The following is an 18060-nucleotide window of genomic DNA, read 5'->3' on the forward strand; positions in this document are numbered from 1 at the left end:
ACAAAATGTCACTTCCTGGAGAAAGATAGTTGATTATTGAGTCTCATCCCCAAGTCGTCAAATACAGATGCGTTGAGATGGCGGCTCGGGTCGGACGCCAGCCCAGAGCTTCAGTATTTGACGACTCGGGGGTGAGACTCAACAATCCGCTATTTCTCTCCGAGGAGCTGAATTTTGTTGCTTTACTGCCGGAGTGACCAGCACCAGTTGTTTGATGTACAAGATCCCAGTTGCTTAGTTACTCCTTTTGATCATCATGATAAAAAATGATGCTACTTCGATATGATTTTTTTGTTTTTGTTGATGTGTTGTATTTGACAGTCGACTACTTTTTTCCAACTTTCTTTGGGTTACACCTTGGCATGTATGTGTCTGTCATCTTAAACAACCTCTCATCCTTAAGATAAACAACAGGGTGTCCACACAAAAGACAAACCTGCTATCACCATCATCATCCTAAAAATAACAGGTCGAATCCAATTAGACGAGAACCAAATCCAAGTTACTAACGATTGTTTCAAGTAGAGAGTACAGAAGACATGACGAGCTCTACATGTATTATGTGTTAGAGGAATATAACACCATAACTTGTGTCTGAGTTCAACATTCATGTGTTTCATAAGTTTGCTTCTATATCTGGACTTGATGTCATTTGGTTTATTGGCTGCGACAATGCGACATGACTAGAATTTGTCCTCCTCCTTCTTCCCTGCCGTGCACTTGTAAACTGCAAAGTCGCTATAACACTTGTTTATATAATGGCTTCTTTGTCGCAGGCCACCCACATTCACGCTGCCCCCACACACCCTTGCTTCCTGTTATCACCTCTTTAGCCTTCGCGGCTAAAGCCATATTCCCCTGAGAAGAATGTCGTCCACTTTACTGTGAATGCGAACATCTGGTACCTATTGTTCAAAAACGCCCTGTGCTGATTGAAGTATTGATCATCTACTGTGGCAGATGTAAGACGTTACATCTGCAACCTTGAATGTAAAATCTCCTGATCTCCTGTGGGCCTGGTGCTGAGCTTGATGCTTTGTGTTACATGTTTTAAAGGTCAATCTTTCCCCACGTGGCCAATCAATCCTTTTTTTCTGTTTCAGGGAGGGCGGCGCATGTTCAGCAGACCAATGGCACCGAACCTACCGCCGCTGCTCTGCCAATGAGGTGCATCACATCCGCCTGGATGAAAGTAAATTCTTCGGGGAATACCAGGGCAAGAGTTTCACCTTTGCCTCCTTTCATGCTCACAAAAAGTAAGTCGTAATGTTAAAAAGGCCAAGAAATGGGAACACACATCAACCTGCACGCTTTCAGAGCTGACCTTGTCTCATCGCCTGCAGGTATGGAGTATGTCTGATCGGAGTACGCAGACTGGACACCACCAACATCCTGCTGAACCCTGGTCCCTGCCACATCATGGGGGCCTCTGACACGTGCTTTTACATCAACATCTCCAAAGAGGAGAACTCAGCGTTCGTCAGAGGTCAGAGGGAGCCATCGTGGGGCGGCGCGGGAGGAAATGCCAGGGGAGTGCACCAAACCATCTACCACGGACTCACTCGCCTGCCAGTCCACAGTATCATCGCCAGCATGGGTCGGTCAAATGGAAACGGCACAAAGACTGCGTAACATTTACCCACTGACCTTCTGTTTGCAGCTTCTATGTTGGTCAAACATGCAAAGCTGCCGTTAAACTGTCTCAGACGGCGGCACAGTCACAGCTTTCAAAATTATTCAGTTCTCACATTTGAAACCTATCTGGGTGATTAAAAATATTCATAGCTTTCCCAGTGAATGACCATGTATCTGATTGTAAGTCACACTTGATAAGAGCAACTGCCAAATGAACTGAAATGTCAGATATTGTGGTTTTACAAACACACCACCTGGTGGACAACAATGAAACTGTCCAGCTCATGCCCTCACTACAGCATATATTATCAGGGATCTGTGCAAACACATCACGTATAGGGTTTGAACTTTTAGCATCATCTCTGCTTTGATAGTCACTGTGGCTGTCTGTGTGTGTTTCAGGCACAGTAGCCATCGACCTGCAGGACTCCAGCGACAGCAGTCCAGAAGGCCAGGACCCCGGGAGCACCGGGCTGGGCAGTGGAAGGGGAAGCAGGAGCAGCTCTAGGACGGAGATGGGTGGTGCCAACACTTTGGCTCTGCCTGCCATGGGAGACTCAGCTGAGGAGCGGCGGCACAGCATCGCCCCCGTCCTGGAGCTGGTGGACGGCGTGAACAACCCCACCTTTGACCTGCTGGGAGACCAGTCGGAGGATGAGGTCGGGGAAGAGGGCAAGGAGGACAGTGACAAAGATGAGAGCGCCCACTGGTGGGGGCGACACTGCGAGTAAGCAATGAAGATGCTGTTGGTGTTATTGTTGTGCGTGTTGACGTGTTGTTCAGAGGTAACTGTTGGTTTGTGCTACAGGTGGGTGAAGGGATACCCGCTGAACTCTCCATACATCGGCAGCTCACCCACGCTGTGCCACCTTCTCCAAGAAAAGATGCCTTTCTGCTGCCTGCGCATGGACAAGGTATGTGATTTAAATAGATTGTTATTCAGTCCGGGCAATATATTAATAATTGTATTGCATAATTGTTGTCTTTTCCTGGTTTTTGTACCTGTGTTCTCATACTTGCTTTTACCCACATAGTCATTATATCTACATAACTGATGATTTTTAAATCAAAAATCTCATTGTGTGTGCAAAAAATATAAAATAACATGATATTGATTTTGTCGCTCATTCCCAGCATTTATGCTTTATGATTTAAAAAAGATTGAGACATATAGTGTATTACAATTAGGGATGGGAGGATATAAGATGTGTTGAGTCATGATGAACAGGCTCAGGATAAAAATATTGCGTAAAATATTCACAGTGACTCTGCTCCTCTCCTAGGCTTGTCACCACACCCTTTTTGAGGATGCCCGATCCTACGGCTTCAAAAACAAACTGATCATCGTGTCGGCGGAGAGCGCGGGGAACGGCCTGTACAACTTCATCGTGCCTCTACGGGCCTACTACCGACCCAGGAAGGAGCTCAACCCCATCGTGCTGCTGCTGGAGAGCATGTAAGGACGCGGTGCATCTAAGGCCATGCGAGGCCCGTGCCAGCTTCAAACAGAAATAGGTTATCTGTTAGTGTTGCCCAAAATTGTTGCTGTGAGCACAGCAGCTAGGCTACAAATCAAGGTTACAGGGGAGGCTGAAATGGGTTTCTCCTTAAATAGCCAACAGAGGAGAAAAACCGAGCTATTTAAAGTCACTGTAAAGATGATTTGTGAAACGCTGAATGCTTTCAGGACAAGGCGCTGCACAATCCTGTGTCGTGTTTTGAGGCCGGTACACAAACACAGTCAGCCAAATGAGAGTGGAATCCAATAAAAAGGCAATAAAATGCTGAGTCACTCCTGTGTAGTGCTGTTATTTTCAGCTTTCTCTGAAGACACTGTGTGTATGGCTGTGTTGTATTTCTCAGGGTGAGTGAGGGGGCTCTGTCTCTGTGGGGACGTTAGCTCTTCATCATGGTACATATAAATCTCCACTGCTGGGAATCTCACGTCTGTTTGTGTTGTGATTGGTTCAGACCTGAAGCAGACTTCCTGGAGGCAATCTGTTGGTTCCCCATGGTGTTCTACACAGTGGGCTCCATCGACAAGTAAGACAGCCCAAAGACTGATTTCATTATTTATCTTTATCTCTCTTATTTTTTATTATCTTTTACTCTTTCCTTCATCTTTTTTTTTTTTTTCATTTATGTGCTTCTGCACCTCTTAAATGGTACGAACACACGCTCAATCTCAATCTTCCTCACAGTCTGGACAGTTTGCTGCGATGCGGAGTGACTTTCGCAAACACCATGGTGGTGGTCGACAAGGAGAGCTCCATGATCGCAGAGGAAGACTACATGGCTGACGCAAAGACCATCGTCAACGTCCAGACCCTCTTCAGGTCTGCTTTGCTCCTTTTACAATTGCTAATAAGCATGTACCTGTACTTCAGATACTCAACATTGCTACACACAACATCATACAATTAGCCAAACAGTTAATTTTCTGCCCAGAACCACATTTTGTTCTGTTAGATGCCGAGTTTACCCACTCTGTTTTCCTGATTGAGTGTCGAATATGTGCTTTTTCTTGTAACATAATAAAAAAGAAATGAGCCATCTGTATTTTATGTAATTTCCAGTATGAAAAACAGCGACAGAGCTGCTGCAGTAAAAGTTTTATCAGCAATAAGACTCTCAGTTCCAGTAATAAAAGGCATACAAGGGAAAAAACACAAAAATGAACAATCCTGTTCTAATCTACTCTACTGTAATAAACATAATAATAATGATAGGTTTTTTATTACTGGCATGCTGTATGTAAGCATTGCAAAGGCAAAACAAGAAAGTTTTTGGTATCGGGTAAGTTTGTTAGCATTTTAGAAATGTGTTAATTGTCTGCATATGCTGTGAAAAGCTTTGTTCACGAATGCTAAAACTGTAAAATGAGTGTTTTTTTTATATTTTTACCCATTATTCTTTCACTGTGTGCTTCATCCCCTCAGACTGTTCCCAGCTCTTAGCATCATCACAGAGCTCACCCACCCAGCCAACATGCGCTTTATGCAGTTCAAAGTCAAAGACCATTACTCTCTGGCCCTGTCCAAACTGGAAAAGGTAAAAGCTTCATACCTTCACATCCCACTCTTCTTCTTTCTCTCTTAACTCAGACTTCAGAGGTCATAATGAAAAAACAATGAGAACAAACACAGCAGACTGTTTGGCATCCTTTATTTAGTACTGTATTCTCACTGGTTTTGGGAATACGCTCCCCCAATCACTGCTAATGTTGCTTTGTTTTGATAAAAAGCTTCAGGCTGAAAATAGTTTTTTTCTCACTAAGACTGCAAAGTTTTGAACATTTCTAACTGATTATAGGCGTGTGGTTTTTCTTCTTTTCATCCCACTGCTTTCTTTTTTTAATCGCTGCTGTTGTTGTTAATGTTTCCCCTCTGTGCGGCAGCTAATGAATTTTCCCCTCCAGGCATCAATAACATTTATCAACAAATCAGTAAAGGGATTAACATTATTATGAAACAACAGTCTTTTTTTTTAAATGTCAGGCTGTGTTGCTTCACAGCAGGAAGACCCTTTGGTGGGTTTCCAGCCTTGTCTCTGTTTGGGCATTGCATGTTTGTGTGTGTGTGTTTCCTTGAGATTATCTGGTTTAATCCCATGTCACAGAAACTGGCAAGTCGGATGCAAAGGGAATTGTGAATTTGGCCGTGAGCATGAATGTCAGTTTGTGCGTTATCTTCTGCAGCCCTGGATGCTACACTGTCTTAAGCCCAGTGTATACTTGACTGAGTGCTTGGCTGTGTTAATAAATACGATTTTAAAAAAGAAAAAAAAACACATCACGCCATCTCATCTCTACAAAGACCTGTGTAATCAGGTGTGTGTGCGTGTGTGTGTGTGTGTGTCTGTGTGTGTGTTTGATCTGCAGAAGGAAAGGGAGAAGGGGTCCAACTTGGTTTTTATGTTTCGCCTGCCCTTCGCTGCAGGGAAGGTGTTCAGTGTTAGCATGCTGGATACGCTCCTCTACCAGGTATCTCAAACTTTCCTCTCAGACTTGAACACAACAAAAAAAGTATCATTTTTCAGTGTGGAAAAATGCCAAATCTGATCTATTTCTATCGACCTGTTTGCTGTGTTCTCCCGCCAGTCATTTGTGAAGGACTACATGATCTCCATCACCAGGCTGCTGCTGGGTTTAGACTCCATGCCTGGCTCAGGTTTCCTCTGCGCCGTAAGTAGCTGAACATAATTCGGTTTGTTTGGACCGCGGCGTGGCTCTGAGGCCGATTATTGTGTTGTTGGTTTTCCCCAGATGAAAATCACAGAGGATGACCTGTGGATCCGCACCTACGGTAGACTCTACCAGAAACTCTGCTCCTCCAATGGAGACATTCCCATCGGCATCTACCGGACGGAGGCACACAAGCTGCCGGTCTCTGAGGTCAGCTGCTACTGTCACTGGACTGCAAGACACTTAAAGCAAACTTAACTCACTTTTTGTCACAGTATGTAATGTATGTCACTGCGATACATACATGTTTACTTCATGGTACAATACTTTGTTATGACGTGATGATCGAATTCAACTTTATTGTGCAGAAACCAGTGTACCCACACATCAGGCAGCAAAACATGAACAAGCATTTATTTAATTCCAACGTCGCAGCACGTGGTCCAAATTTGCATCCAAGCCCGGTCCGTTAACGACTTGATGCTATTTGTGCTCATAATGTTACATCAATTATATTTCATGTTCAAAAACTTGTAGTGAACCAAACCTCCCATTTCTCAGCATCTCATCAGCAGCATGTTGTCAAAATACTCTGAGCATACTCATTAAAAACTGCATGACGGCAACACTCGTTGTAAAATACAACAATATGACTTTAAATGTAACACTTTAAAACAGGCAAAATGATGAAATAGACGAGGCTTTTTTTAAACTCCAGACACTTTATAAAATGTGGACTGTAGCAGCTTTTACTCTCTTGTTTTCACTACAATGTCAATATTTCTGTCATTAATAAAATAAACAAAACAATAAAATACGAAAAAGTGAAGCATTTCCTTTGTTCATTGAAACAAAGGCATCTCCCCAGATAATTCAATCAGTCCATGTTTTACCAACAAGTGTATGCAGAGTTACGAAGCTGCAGTCAGATATGAAAACAGTCACATATTAGTTTTTATCTGTGTATTCATCGCCTGAAATATTTCATATTACACATGATGCAGTGATAATTGATGATTCTTCCAATTTGGCACCGAATCACATCAATTTCTAAAGAAAAACGACGGCCGTGTCGGTTGTGTTGGCTACAAAAGATATTTCATAGGTTGGATTATTCATTATATGCAACAGACTGTGTCTTGTACATTATTCATTTATAATGTGATAAGAATGTATTAATTCAGTTTCATTTTGAGAAATCAGAGACTGATAAAAAGCTGATTTAATAAAAAATCAGTATGATAGCGGGATGATTCTCTGCAGGAGGAAATTAAAAGTTTTTATATGGATGAACCAGAAAGCGTATGTGACATTTTGGGCTAAAATGAGTTAAATCTTGACGAGCTTCTTCCAAAAGGGCACGTAACCAATTCAAGAACATATTGTTATATTGTCATCAACAGATTTATGAAGATGTAATATTCAAGATTGAATTTGATAAAGAAAGTTGCAACAATGAATACTCTTTTTTTGTTTTTTTTTGTTTTGGCTCTCCAGTAAAGTTGGTCAAATGTCATTTATTCACCTCATGACGTGGTTTTGTGTCACAGTCCCAGGTATCCATCACGGTGGAAGACTACGAGGACACCAGAGAGCCCAGAGAGCCACTGCTGTCCCGGACCAGCGCTCATCGTAACTCCACCTCCTCCGAGCCCGTCTCTACATCTTCCCACTCCTCAGACCACCCGCTGCTCAGGAGGAAGAGCATGCAGTGGGCACGGCGACTCAGCAGGAAGGGGGGCCGGGGCTCCAGTGCGGCCAAGGGGGGTCCGGGCAGCGCCGCGGAGAGGATCAGCCAGCAGAGACTGACCCTGTTCAGGCGCTCCGAGAGGCAAGAACTCAACGCTCTGGTGCGAACGAGGATGAAACACTTGGGCCTTTCTCCAACTGGATTCAGTAAGTCTGTAAAAGTTTTCTGCTCATAGGTTTCCTTAATTTGGGTCAATGTTTTAACTTTAGTGTCTCTACAGCGATTAAATGCTACTTGTGCTTTAATACATCAGTACTGAAAATCTAATAAAGTCACATATATGGGTACAAATATGTAGGGATGTATTTTGACATTTTCTTCCACTACTCTGAAAGATACGGAAGCTCTGAGGAGCAAGTGAGAATGTTTTTTTTTCTGGTGCTCCATTTTCTAATATCTAGATTTTTTTTTTTTATTATGTGTGTAACGGTGTGTCAAGCCGAGTGAAAAAAAATGTTTTTCCCGAGAATTTGTTTTTCTGTGTATGTTAATAAAGTGTTTTATAACAGAATATCTACAGAAGCCCTGAGGGGCAAGGGAGAATTTTTTTTTTCTGGTGAAAATGTCTCCACTGATGAAAAAAAGATTTTTTTCATGTGTCAAGCCGAGTGAATTTTTTTCTTTTCATGGGTGAAAACATTTTTTTACACTCAGCTTAACATATATATAAAAAAAAAATAACAAGTGAAAAAAAAGTTTTTTCATTTGCAAATATGAAAAAAAAAAAAAAATTAAATCTGTATTTTGACTTTTTCTTTCCACTAGTCTGAAATATACGGAAGCTCTGAGGAGCAAGTGAGAATATTTTTCTGGTGCTCCATTTTCTTACATCCATTTTTTTTTTTATGTGTGTGTGACAGTGAATTTTTTTCTTTCATGTGTCGAGCCGAGTAAAAAAAAAAATTTCAAAAGAATTTTTTTTCTGTGTGTTAAAAAAATGTTTCTGGGGCAAGGGAGATTTTTTTTTTTTTTCTGGTGAAAAAAAAAAATTTCACTGATGAAAAAAGTTTTTTTATGTGTCGAGCCGAATAAATATTTTTTTTTTCATGGGTGAAAAAAATCTTTCACTCAGCTCGACACATGACAAAAAAAAAAAATCACCATCACACAAAAATAAAGGAGCAGCAGAAAAGTGCCCCTTGCCCCTCAGGGCTTCTGTAAATATCAGAAACCTTGTAACACAAAATGAGTTTAGTAATGAAAGCAATCAGCTGGGGAAGTTTCATGGTTTTATCACTGTCCAATTTTATTTCTATCTATATGCTGATGTTTTTTACAAAGGGGTTTGTTCATACATCATTCATAGCCTGATGCATAAAACATTTTATTCCAAGAAAAAACACCAGAAATAGATTTTTTTAATTTTTTAAGGCTGTTGGCTGTATTTTCTGATCAACGGAGTCATAAAAATAGATATATCCATAAACCCCTTTGTAAAAATGTAAGGGAAATTCTCCTTGTTGAAGTTTGAGAGTTGTTAATTCTGAGAAGAGTTTCAGACTCTGTGATGAATCCAATCTCTTTCATACATGCAGCACAGAGAGAAGACCCACAGTCCTCAGCAGTCCTTTAATTGGTCTCGACTTATATACAATATATTGTATATATAAAATGCCTCAAATGCATATTGAAACAACCCTTTCACCTGTAGTGTTTTGCATAAAGTCAAGGGTCTGACATCTTCCACCCACGTTGTTTGCAGTCTGTAACTGTCTATGTCCACTGCTCTGTCTGTTTTTATCTCTCATGACTCAGAGTAGCGTAGCCTCTATTCTGCGAGCCCGGATGTTGCACAGCCTGCTGTATATCCTCTGCCTGTTTTATTTCCTGCCTCGCTTACCTCTTTTCTTCCTGTGTCAGATGGGATGACAGACCAAGGGAACAGACTGTCCTATATCCTCATCAACCCTTCTCCAGACACCAGACTGGAGCTGCACGACGTTGTGTGAGTGCACAAATATAATTGATAGCACGTTAAAATCAACACAGCATGAAAACTACAAGTATTACAGAATCCCGTTTGTCTATGCTCCACCTGCAGATACCTGATCAGACCAGACCCCCTCTCGCTGGTACCCAATCAGGGCAGCAACAGGAAGTGCGGCGCTGGGCTGTCAGAGAGTCACAGGTTCGATATGCAGGACAGCACCCATCTGTGAGAGTAAGAAAAAGATAAATAAACTGTTAAAACACTGCCAGAGAGAGAAGAAACAACAACACAGTCGTATGAGAGAGACAGAAATGGACGGCAGGTGGCCCTCGTGTTTCCTCCACATTCAGTATCTGTGAACTCAGAGGTGCCGGACATGCATGGACCTTTTCTATAACTACGGGAAAGTTTTATTTATGCACCTTCCTATTTTCAAAGTGGAGAGCTGTGGACACAGAAGTGCATTTAATGAAAAACTGTATGTATTTATATCTGTGTATGTGCATGTTATGTGCTGCATCGTGTATGTGCAGTGTGTGTGGTTGTGTGTATGTGGATGAATGTGTATGTGTGTGTGTGTGTGTGTGTGTGTGCTTATGGATCAAGAGCAAGACACTGCCAATTTTATCTGGACAGCCAAAGGAAACCTGCTGCCAAATGAAAGTCGAGGGATGTTTTTTGTCTCCTTCTTTGTGTCGTTGGTGAGTTTTTTTGTCACACTTAATGTCGTTCGATGTATTTGAAAGTGACACAGCAGTGCACACACACATGTGAGGTTTCCTTTTTATTTTATTTTTGTTCTCATAAAGCCATTCGGACACTTTTTACCTGTTGCTTAAACAGTCCAACGCACACATTCATTTTACGCTCACCAGCAGCGGAGCAATCCAAAGAGCACCAGTCTCAATAATCAGTAAACAGCCGGCCTCGTCAGTGCAGGGCCTTCAGCCACGCTGCTGTCTGAAGTGTTTTAATTTCTCTTTGAACAAACTGTTCTTGACTTTGTTTGCCTGTTTTTTTTCTTAAAGTCCCGCTCTCTGCTGCTATCAGTCGGTGTGAGTCGTCCTGCCACCAGCTTGCTTTTGCTGACGTGCATGTTAGAGATGCAGAGGCATGGACAAAATAACAGGAACATATGTCATGATATAAAACCATCCAGTACAACAGCCCTGCAATAAACACGCCCTTTGTTGAGCTTATAATGTAACATCAAAAGCTGATTTATAAGCTTTACAAGTAGATATTTGCTGTATTTATTGCTCACTGCAATGAATATCCACCTTTTCAAGTCATTAGTTTGCCAGTTAAGAATTTAAATCTATAATACAAATTGGTTTTCAGACAGAAGAAATCTCATTTCTCTGAAAACAAGTGAAAAGTGTGCCAGTAGAGTGAGATTGTTCTTGTTTTTTTTTTTCCAGGCAAGTCGACCGTATTTCATTCAAGATTTTCAGTTGTTTAAAGAAACATGAGATTTTAATCTGTTCTATTGATGTAAATTACTTGTTAGGATGGACATGTATGCAGTTTGTTTACCAAGGATTTGCAAGCCTCTGTAAAATCTTTTGTCAGAAATTCAGAATGTGCCGTTTCACACAGAAATGGTGCAGCCGTGTGGTGGGAACGCTCTCCGGCATCCCAGCCAGCAACACCACTCCTGTAGCTTTAGTGCCGGTAGAACAGATGAAAATATGTACATATTAAAGTCAGTCATTATAGCTTGTCATTGCTTTATTGCTGGTTCGGTGTCACTTTCTGCAGAATCTCTTCAGATGATTTCACTCAATAGGTTCAGAATTTTAGCCAATGTCGTCACATTATTTTTATTCCTAAACAAATCACTCAATTGTCGGACGCAGTTCGTCTTTGTGTTGTTTTCCGAGCTCGCATTCCTGAGCTATTTATGCTTCGAAACATCAACACAGTGTATGAGTCACTAATGGCTCTAATTCATCAACTGCAATGTTTCCGAGCTCACCGGAGACCACGCAGTGTTGACGTGTGTGCTACATCAGTTAGCTCGTGCATCCATATGACTTGAATTATCAACATCTGTAATGTGTACGCTGTTGTGTGAGTTTGTGTGGACGCAGTGGAGAGTGTATTTTACAATCAGGTCAGGTCACTTTTCTTTTATTCGTTACTAGGACACAGTTGCCTGACTAACACTCCTTTTAATCTGGCATGTTTGAACATTATCACCTTATCAATAGGCTGCACAAGCCTGACTTGTCACAGTGACTGGCTGAAAATGTTGAGGTAAAGAGGAAGCAGCTCTGTACACAAACTGGGACATGGGTGAGAACGTGGGTGTGGTGAGGCTGAAGACCAAACATTCAACAGGGGCTTTATATAAGGGCTCAGACAGAGAGCCGTGCACACAGAGGCAGAGGAAATGGCAGCGCAACCAGTCACCGTGCTTATCACAGGAGCCAACAGAGGCTTGGGCCTGGAGATGGTTAAGCAAATTCTGGCGGGCAAATGTCCAGTGAAAGCGCTGTTTGCCTGTTGCAGAGACCCAGATGGACCCAGGGCTGAGGTGAGTCTTTACGTCCTTTTATTCCTTCGTCGAGCTCTTCAACAAATTCTGCTGCCTGGAAAATGATCTTGCAAACCACAGAGTTGCAGTGATTGAGAGGTGAGCTCCCTCTGAATTAAAGACATGTCTTCTCTGTGTATTTACAGGCCTTGAAAGCACTGGCAAAGAAGCATCCTAACCTCCACATCTTACGTCTAGGTATACACTCCTTCTTTCTGTTAAACTCTGTCCTGCTCCGTGTTCAAACACGCTCTGGCTTTGACTCTATGAACAGCGCTGAGTTGTGATATTTCTCTGGATGTCTGCTGCTGACTGACTCTCTCACTGTCTTTCTCCGTCAGATGCCGCTGACCTTGATAGCATTAAAAAGTGCTCCCAGCAGGTGGGCTCTCAGGTGGGGACAGCTGGTCTCAACCTGCTGATTAACAATGCAGGGTTCATGTCCAGAAGCACCCTGCAGGAGACCACTAAAGAGGACATGCAGACGACTTTTAACATCAATGTCATGGGCCCTATGTTCATGATTCAAGTAAGTAAGAGGAAAAGTGTGCAACACTCAAATACTGCATTTTTGGGAGGTGCCGTCTGCACGTTGACTCATGTTGACTCTCTTGCTTCTGGTCATCATCAGGAGTTCCTGCCTCAGCTTCGTGCAGCAGCGAAGGCCAGTAAAATACCCGGGATGTCGAGCAGGAAAGCAGCTGTCGTCGGCATCACCTCACTTCTGGGTTCAATGCAAGCTGTCAAAGACACCTATTCCTTCTTCCCTGCCATGTCCTACCGCATCAGCAAGGTGAGAAACAGCCTGCCAACACTGTAACCTGCTACTCAGAGGCTTGACCTCACATTAATCGAGTGAAACTATTCATCCATCACCTCAATTGCCCTGTCGCCGTTCTATATTTCACCTTCTTTACCTCCTTCTCAGGCAGGACTGAACATGCTGACAGCGTGTGCCGCAGAGGAGCTGAAGAAGGATGAGATCCTGTTTTCTCTGCTGCACCCTGGCTGGGTGCGCACTGACATGGGTGGAGAGGAGGTGAGTCAGCAGCTGTCACCGACCTCACCGGTCCGGTCATAAAAGGCTACGATAAAACTACTGTAGAGGAGCCATTCAGCTCTGCATGATAAGATTGCTTTATTAATTGAGAGGCACGATAATTCCCTCATGTTGTTTGATTTCACATTTCACACACGAGTGGTTTCTACAGATCTTTTTACAAAGAAGCCTTCATTCACATTGCAGGACTTCATGTTTTGCAAGTCATCATTACACATCAGAATCACATTCATAAAACTTAATAATTTAAGTTTGCTCTCATGTGTCCGAGTCACACCCAACAAAACTAACCTCTCTTATAATTCTCTGCAACGATTTGGGGACATTTTTAGGGGAAAAAATGTAAATAGGGTAAAAATGTTAACTCATATATCACAGCTAAGCTTCTTAACAATAACTAACATAAGACAATAATTGTTTTTTTAATCAAATGTTCTCATATTTTATGTTAAAACATGAAAATGAGTTAAATCTAGTTAAATATGGGCAGATTTGAATAAATCTCCAGAACAAAGATATGAACTAAAATAAACACCTAGTTGTATATTTTAGACATTTTCTTGGAAGAAGACATGGAAGCAAAATATCCTAAAGTCAAAAAATGGACCAGTTGACCATGAAAAATAGTGTTTTCTCCCTTTAGACACAGCTCTGTGTCACATATGACGGGAGACAAAAGCAGATTTAAACCAGTTATATTGGTGAAGTCGTGGATGTTGCTGCAGAGTCTGACTGGTTTCTGTGTGAGGAGTGAGGAGAATCGACTTCCTGTGTGAGCCATCTTGTCAACTGTGTGTTTTTCCGACCACCAGGGGGAGATCGACGCCCCGGAGAGCGTGAAGGGGATGCTCTGCGTGTTAGGGTCCCTGACCGAGAAGCATAACGCAGCTTTCCTGGATTACAACGGCAAAACCGTCCTCTGGTAACAAACTGCTGTCGATCACTAAATGAACCCGAGTGAAATAAACCAATACTGTTCTGACTACTTTGCTTCTGTCGTGCTCTTTTTACACACAAACATGCACCGACATCATCTGCTGAGATTATTAAATCATATTAATTAATGTGCAAGGAGTTTTTAAAGTCACCATGTGGCACTGTTCCACACAGCCACCTTGGCCGGGCAGATCTTAAGTGGTTTGGGGTTATTGCCATTAATGTTGGCTCCGGGGCAGAAGAAGGGGAACATCTTCTCAGTGAAGAAGTCGGTGAAGGTGTAGATGGGCGTCATGCTGATAGGGTTGGAGAAGACCACCTCTCCGGAGTCGAAGTCCAACTGCACCCTGACTCGGGTGAGCTCTCCCACCAGATGCAGCGGGGTGCTGGGCCTCGTCATGGCCGAGTACTCGCCCTCGTAGTGCGAGATCATCCAGAAGCCACCCTCGGGGCAGCCCGAGATGCGCCCTTTCCTGTCGATGGACTGCTTGACCACCCCGAGCATCCAGTCCGTCTTGTCGCCCACCTCCACCTCCCAGGCATGGCGACCCGAAGTGAAGCCCTCCGAGCCCAGCACGAACACGAAGTGGCCGAAACGTTCAGGATTGGCCGGGGGCTGCTTGAGGGACCCGGTGTTGGTGACGCTGGTCAGGTCTGCGGAGAGGGACAACCAGGAGTAGGCAGTGTTGGGGTCCAGGGTGATGGGAGCTGAAGGAGAGACAACACAGTGATTCAGTAGTGCAGGGCTCCAGGGTGCCCCCGAAAATCTGCCAGACGTGATCTGTCTTTGTATTTCTTGTTGTCTAGGATCTTTTGTCTGCTGTTACCTCAATGTATTTCTGAATTAAAAGATTAAATAAAAAACGATTCAAGTGAGTGCTTACTGTACTGAACCAGCTCCACCATCTTCTCCCACACGTGGTACTTGAGGGAGCTGACATGTTTGGCCACATCTATGAGAGCACCCGACACTTTTCCTGGATCCTTCGGTGGGATCTGAGCTCTGTGAGGAGAAAAATCAAACACGAGAATCTACCGATACTGAACGACTGCCGAGCCGAGTCTGGTTTAAACAGATACAGAAGATAAGAAAACTGTTACCTTTTCTTTATGTTGGCATAATTCTGAAATCAAAAGAGAGAGTGTTAGAAACTGTGCGTGGTCGAGTGAATCCAGAGAGAAAAATGCATGAAAGATTCTCGTACCTTGAGGAAGAGAGCGTCACCGGAAGCAATCTCATTCTCGATGGCAATGACGGCGTGAGAGAAGGTGAGGATGGCGCTGGTGATGCTGTCCGACTTCCTCTTCACCAGCTCCTTCTTCTCCTCGTCCTCCTGCTGCAGGGCGGCCAGTCGAGCCGTCTCCTCCTTTTGCAGAAACTCCCGCAGCTGCTCGAACTCCTCTCTGATCTGCTTCTCTGTGGCCTGAGTCTGGTTCTAGCACACATACGGGTCGGGATGGACAAACACTGAATGTACAATAATGTGACCGATACTGAACTTCAGTCTGTTGTTGTCTTATTTATCTTAACTATGTCTGCCTCTGCTTATCGACATCTCCTCCTTTGGGAGAAGTAAATCAAAGGTTAACTACTTTTAGCTAAATTAAAGCCACAACAATAAAAAATTTAAAAGTTTTTTGAAAATGTAACTTAAGTAAAAGTAAGAAAAATCAAGAAAATGTGCTTAAAGTATTAAAAGTCAAAGTAATAAATGCAGAAAAATGTTGAATGTATTTCCTGTCCATTTACTAAAAAATAAAACTGCAGTAATACCCTTTGACTTTGCAGTTTCCTGAAAAAATTTGTGCACATTGGCCAAAATTACTTAAGAAAATATTGGCTCCTCAAATATCACCACAAATCCACTATCGTACACCCAAACAAGAAGACAACCTAAGATCTTCCACCCTGAAAATGAACGCGGTGGCTTTTCTTACACCTCGGCCGACATGTTTACACACCAACAGTGCCCGGCTCAGTTTCAGTCAGTCACGCCGGTCCTCTAGTGTTTCGTGGATCTGTGTGTGTTTGTTGATACCTTCATGTGCACCGTTGTGTCATCACACTCCTGCTTGGCTTCATAGAGGCAGCGCAGGTTTTTCTTCAGAGGGATGAGCTCTTTCTTCATCTCCGCCTGAAGGGTGGAGGAAGCGTCAGACAACATGTGTTAGTTCAAATGATTATTCTGATAATGAGCCTGAAATGTTAAATACTTCTGATGTTCCTGACTCCACTTTACAAAGCTTATCGATTTAAAACAATAATAAACTGCAGCTCAACGAGAACACATCACCTTCAGGTCCTGAGCTCCCTCTTCCAGGGGGCACACTCGGTGTCCCTGGTGCTTCTTGGATGTGTGACACACACAACAAAGGACTTCAGAGTCATCCAGACAGAAGAGTTTGAGCACTTCCCCGTGCGTGATGCACTTCTCCTCCAGGATCACCGCTTGCTCCCCGGTCCCCCCGGCTCCTGCTCCTGTTCCTGCTGTGCGCTCCTGCTCCCTCAGGAAGGTGTCGGCCACGTTCTTCAGCGCCAGGCTGACCGTGGGCTCCGTCAGGGAGCACTTCCTCCTGCAGATGGGACACTCGCGTCTCGCCTTCTGCTTGTTCCAGAACTGCTGCAGACAGGCCCGGCAGAAGCTGTGGCTGCACTTGAGCACCACGGGGTCCCTGAAGATCTCGCAGCAGACGGGACAAGACAGCTCCTCTTCCAGCATGGAGCCCGAGCGCGAGGAAACAGCCCGAGGTCGAAGGGCTGACGCGACCTTGGGACTCTGGAGGAAAGAAATTTTTCCGGGCTGGGAGGAAGCACGTGGGCGCAGCGCCATGGTTCCTGTTGGCAGGGGGGCTTCTTCTATCGCTGTGGAAAGTGCTCTGTTAGGAAGAGGAGCTCCTCTCTGAACGCTGCGCGAGTCCTGAGTAATCTGGACACAGTTTGTGAGCAGCCAGGGTTATAGATCAACAGGGACTTGAAAGACAGGTTTCCTTCGCTTCTAGTAAATAAAGGACCCGCCGCCACCCCTCATCTGCCCGCCACAACAGGGTTTGTGAAACAAGGGCAGACTCAAAAGCCAGGTTTTCATTCTTCAGAGAAAAGAGCCCGGACGGAGCTCAAAGTGCAGCTTTTGGTCTATTTTTGAGTGAAAGGCACAGCAGACGGAGGAGGTATTGTAGAAGGACACCGGTGACGTTAGAGGGCAACGGGTCAGAACAGCTGAGTCGCATTTAATTATCTAAACATGCTGCAGAAGGTGCCGAGGACAAATCATTCCTGGATTTAACACGAGGCCTGTAGGTGACCCCGCTGAGCTTCACGAGCACGATCAGGTTAACCAACGTGTCTCTTATTACATCACCTGTAACGACCTGCTGACACTCAAAGTGATTTCACTGTCTGGTTAAATGTCATGCATATTTCAGGAGGACGCGGGAGTGAGAAGAAACACACACACACACACACACACACACACACACACACACACACACACACTCACACACACACACTCAGGGATGGTGTCTGTGAATGTTGGAAAACACTTGAACACATCACAGCATCGTCTCTGTAGTGTCGGATCATCTGATCCAAATAAACACAAAACAAACCGGTGACGTCTGAACGTGTTCCCAGCTAACAGCTGTCAGGAACTGTGTTTGTTTAGTGGAGCTGCAACTAACGATTATTTTCATTATCGATTAGCAAAAATGGAAAAATGCTCCTCACACATTCCCAGAGCCCAAAGTAACGTCTTCAATTTGCTTCTTTTGTCCAATAATGAAGTCTCTTCATTCACTATCATAAATGACAAAGGAAAGCAGCGACATCTTTACATTTAAGAAGCTAGAGTCAGTAAATGTTTGAGATTTTAGATTGAAAAAGGACTGAAACGATTATTTGATCAGGACTGTTAAATCGAAGGGCAATATTTTGGGGCTGTATCGCGATAAACAATATAATAATAATCAAATATCAGAATATTTTTGACTATTGGTATTTAGACAAAATAGAAACACAATGAAATACTTC

The 18060-nt window shown here is 43.5% G+C and overlaps 3 protein-coding genes across 4 annotated transcripts in view; 2 read left to right on the forward strand and 1 right to left on the reverse strand.

The window, feature by feature from the left end:
- Nucleotides 1–11216, forward strand: part of kcnt2b (potassium sodium-activated channel subfamily T member 2b) — a 40987-nt gene extending 29771 nt beyond the window's left edge. Inside the window, exons 17-30 of one of the 2 annotated variants that reach the window (XM_084370629.1) lie at nt 1104–1256; nt 1344–1597; nt 2038–2362; nt 2444–2549; nt 2919–3091; nt 3607–3678; nt 3837–3971; nt 4575–4686; nt 5516–5617; nt 5735–5818; nt 5900–6028; nt 7369–7714; nt 9429–9513; nt 9610–11216. In XM_084370629.1, the coding sequence (XP_084226755.1) occupies nt 1104–1256; nt 1344–1597; nt 2038–2362; nt 2444–2549; nt 2919–3091; nt 3607–3678; nt 3837–3971; nt 4575–4686; nt 5516–5617; nt 5735–5818; nt 5900–6028; nt 7369–7714; nt 9429–9513; nt 9610–9727 (2194 nt within the window). In that variant the 3' untranslated portion in view covers nt 9728–11216. The remainder of the gene's footprint in view (nt 1–1103; nt 1257–1343; nt 1598–2037; nt 2363–2443; nt 2550–2918; nt 3092–3606; nt 3679–3836; nt 3972–4574; nt 4687–5515; nt 5618–5734; nt 5819–5899; nt 6029–7368; nt 7715–9428; nt 9514–9609) is intronic. The other variant, XM_084370630.1, reaches the window with a different exon arrangement.
- A 64-nt stretch (nt 11217–11280) lies between these two features.
- Nucleotides 11281–14082, forward strand: LOC311267547 (C-signal-like). The gene is made up of 6 exons (XM_084370658.1): nt 11281–12037; nt 12184–12235; nt 12379–12566; nt 12669–12830; nt 12966–13076; nt 13910–14082. The coding sequence occupies exons 1-6, from the start codon at nt 11894–11896 to the stop codon at nt 14021–14023; spliced, it is 771 nt and encodes a 256-aa protein (XP_084226784.1). The 5' UTR covers nt 11281–11893; the 3' UTR covers nt 14024–14082.
- Nucleotides 14083–14178: 96 nt separating this feature from the next.
- Nucleotides 14179–17784, reverse strand: LOC311267533 (E3 ubiquitin-protein ligase TRIM35-like). Its single transcript, XM_084370640.1, has 6 exons — nt 16328–17784; nt 16073–16168; nt 15239–15469; nt 15135–15157; nt 14918–15036; nt 14179–14741 (listed from the first exon to the last, which is right to left on the reverse strand). Exons 1-6 carry the CDS (start codon nt 16862–16864, stop codon nt 14182–14184), a joined length of 1566 nt encoding a protein of 521 aa, XP_084226766.1. The 5' UTR covers nt 16865–17784; the 3' UTR covers nt 14179–14181.
- Nucleotides 17785–18060: the final 276 nt, after the last annotated feature.

The sequence above is a fragment of the Pagrus pagrus genome, assembly GCF_965226575.1.
Source record: "Pagrus pagrus genome assembly, chromosome: 13".
Lineage (NCBI taxonomy): Eukaryota > Metazoa > Chordata > Actinopteri > Spariformes > Sparidae > Pagrus > Pagrus pagrus.

What these genes read in the sequence shown, in the direction of transcription:
- LOC311267533 (XM_084370640.1), bottom strand. Translation starts at nt 16,864, where the DNA reads ATGGCGCTGCGCCCACGTGCTTCCTCCCAGCCCGGAAAAATTTCTTTC. An exon ending in AGGGAGCTCAGGACCTGAAG is followed by an intron (nt 16,169 to 16,327) that starts GTGATGTGTTCT and finishes TCCACCCTTCAG; the next exon opens with GCGGAGATGAAGAAAGAGCT. An exon ending in GGTGGAGCTGGTTCAGTACA is followed by an intron (nt 14,742 to 14,917) that starts GTAAGCACTCAC and finishes TCTCTCCTTCAG; the next exon opens with CTCCCATCACCCTGGACCCC.
- LOC311267547 (XM_084370658.1), top strand. Translation starts at nt 11,894, where the DNA reads ATGGCAGCGCAACCAGTCACCGTGCTTATCACAGGAGCCAACAGAGGC. An exon ending in CAGATGGACCCAGGGCTGAG is followed by an intron (nt 12,038 to 12,183) that starts GTGAGTCTTTAC and finishes GTGTATTTACAG; the next exon opens with GCCTTGAAAGCACTGGCAAA. An exon ending in TGTCCTACCGCATCAGCAAG is followed by an intron (nt 12,831 to 12,965) that starts GTGAGAAACAGC and finishes CCTCCTTCTCAG; the next exon opens with GCAGGACTGAACATGCTGAC.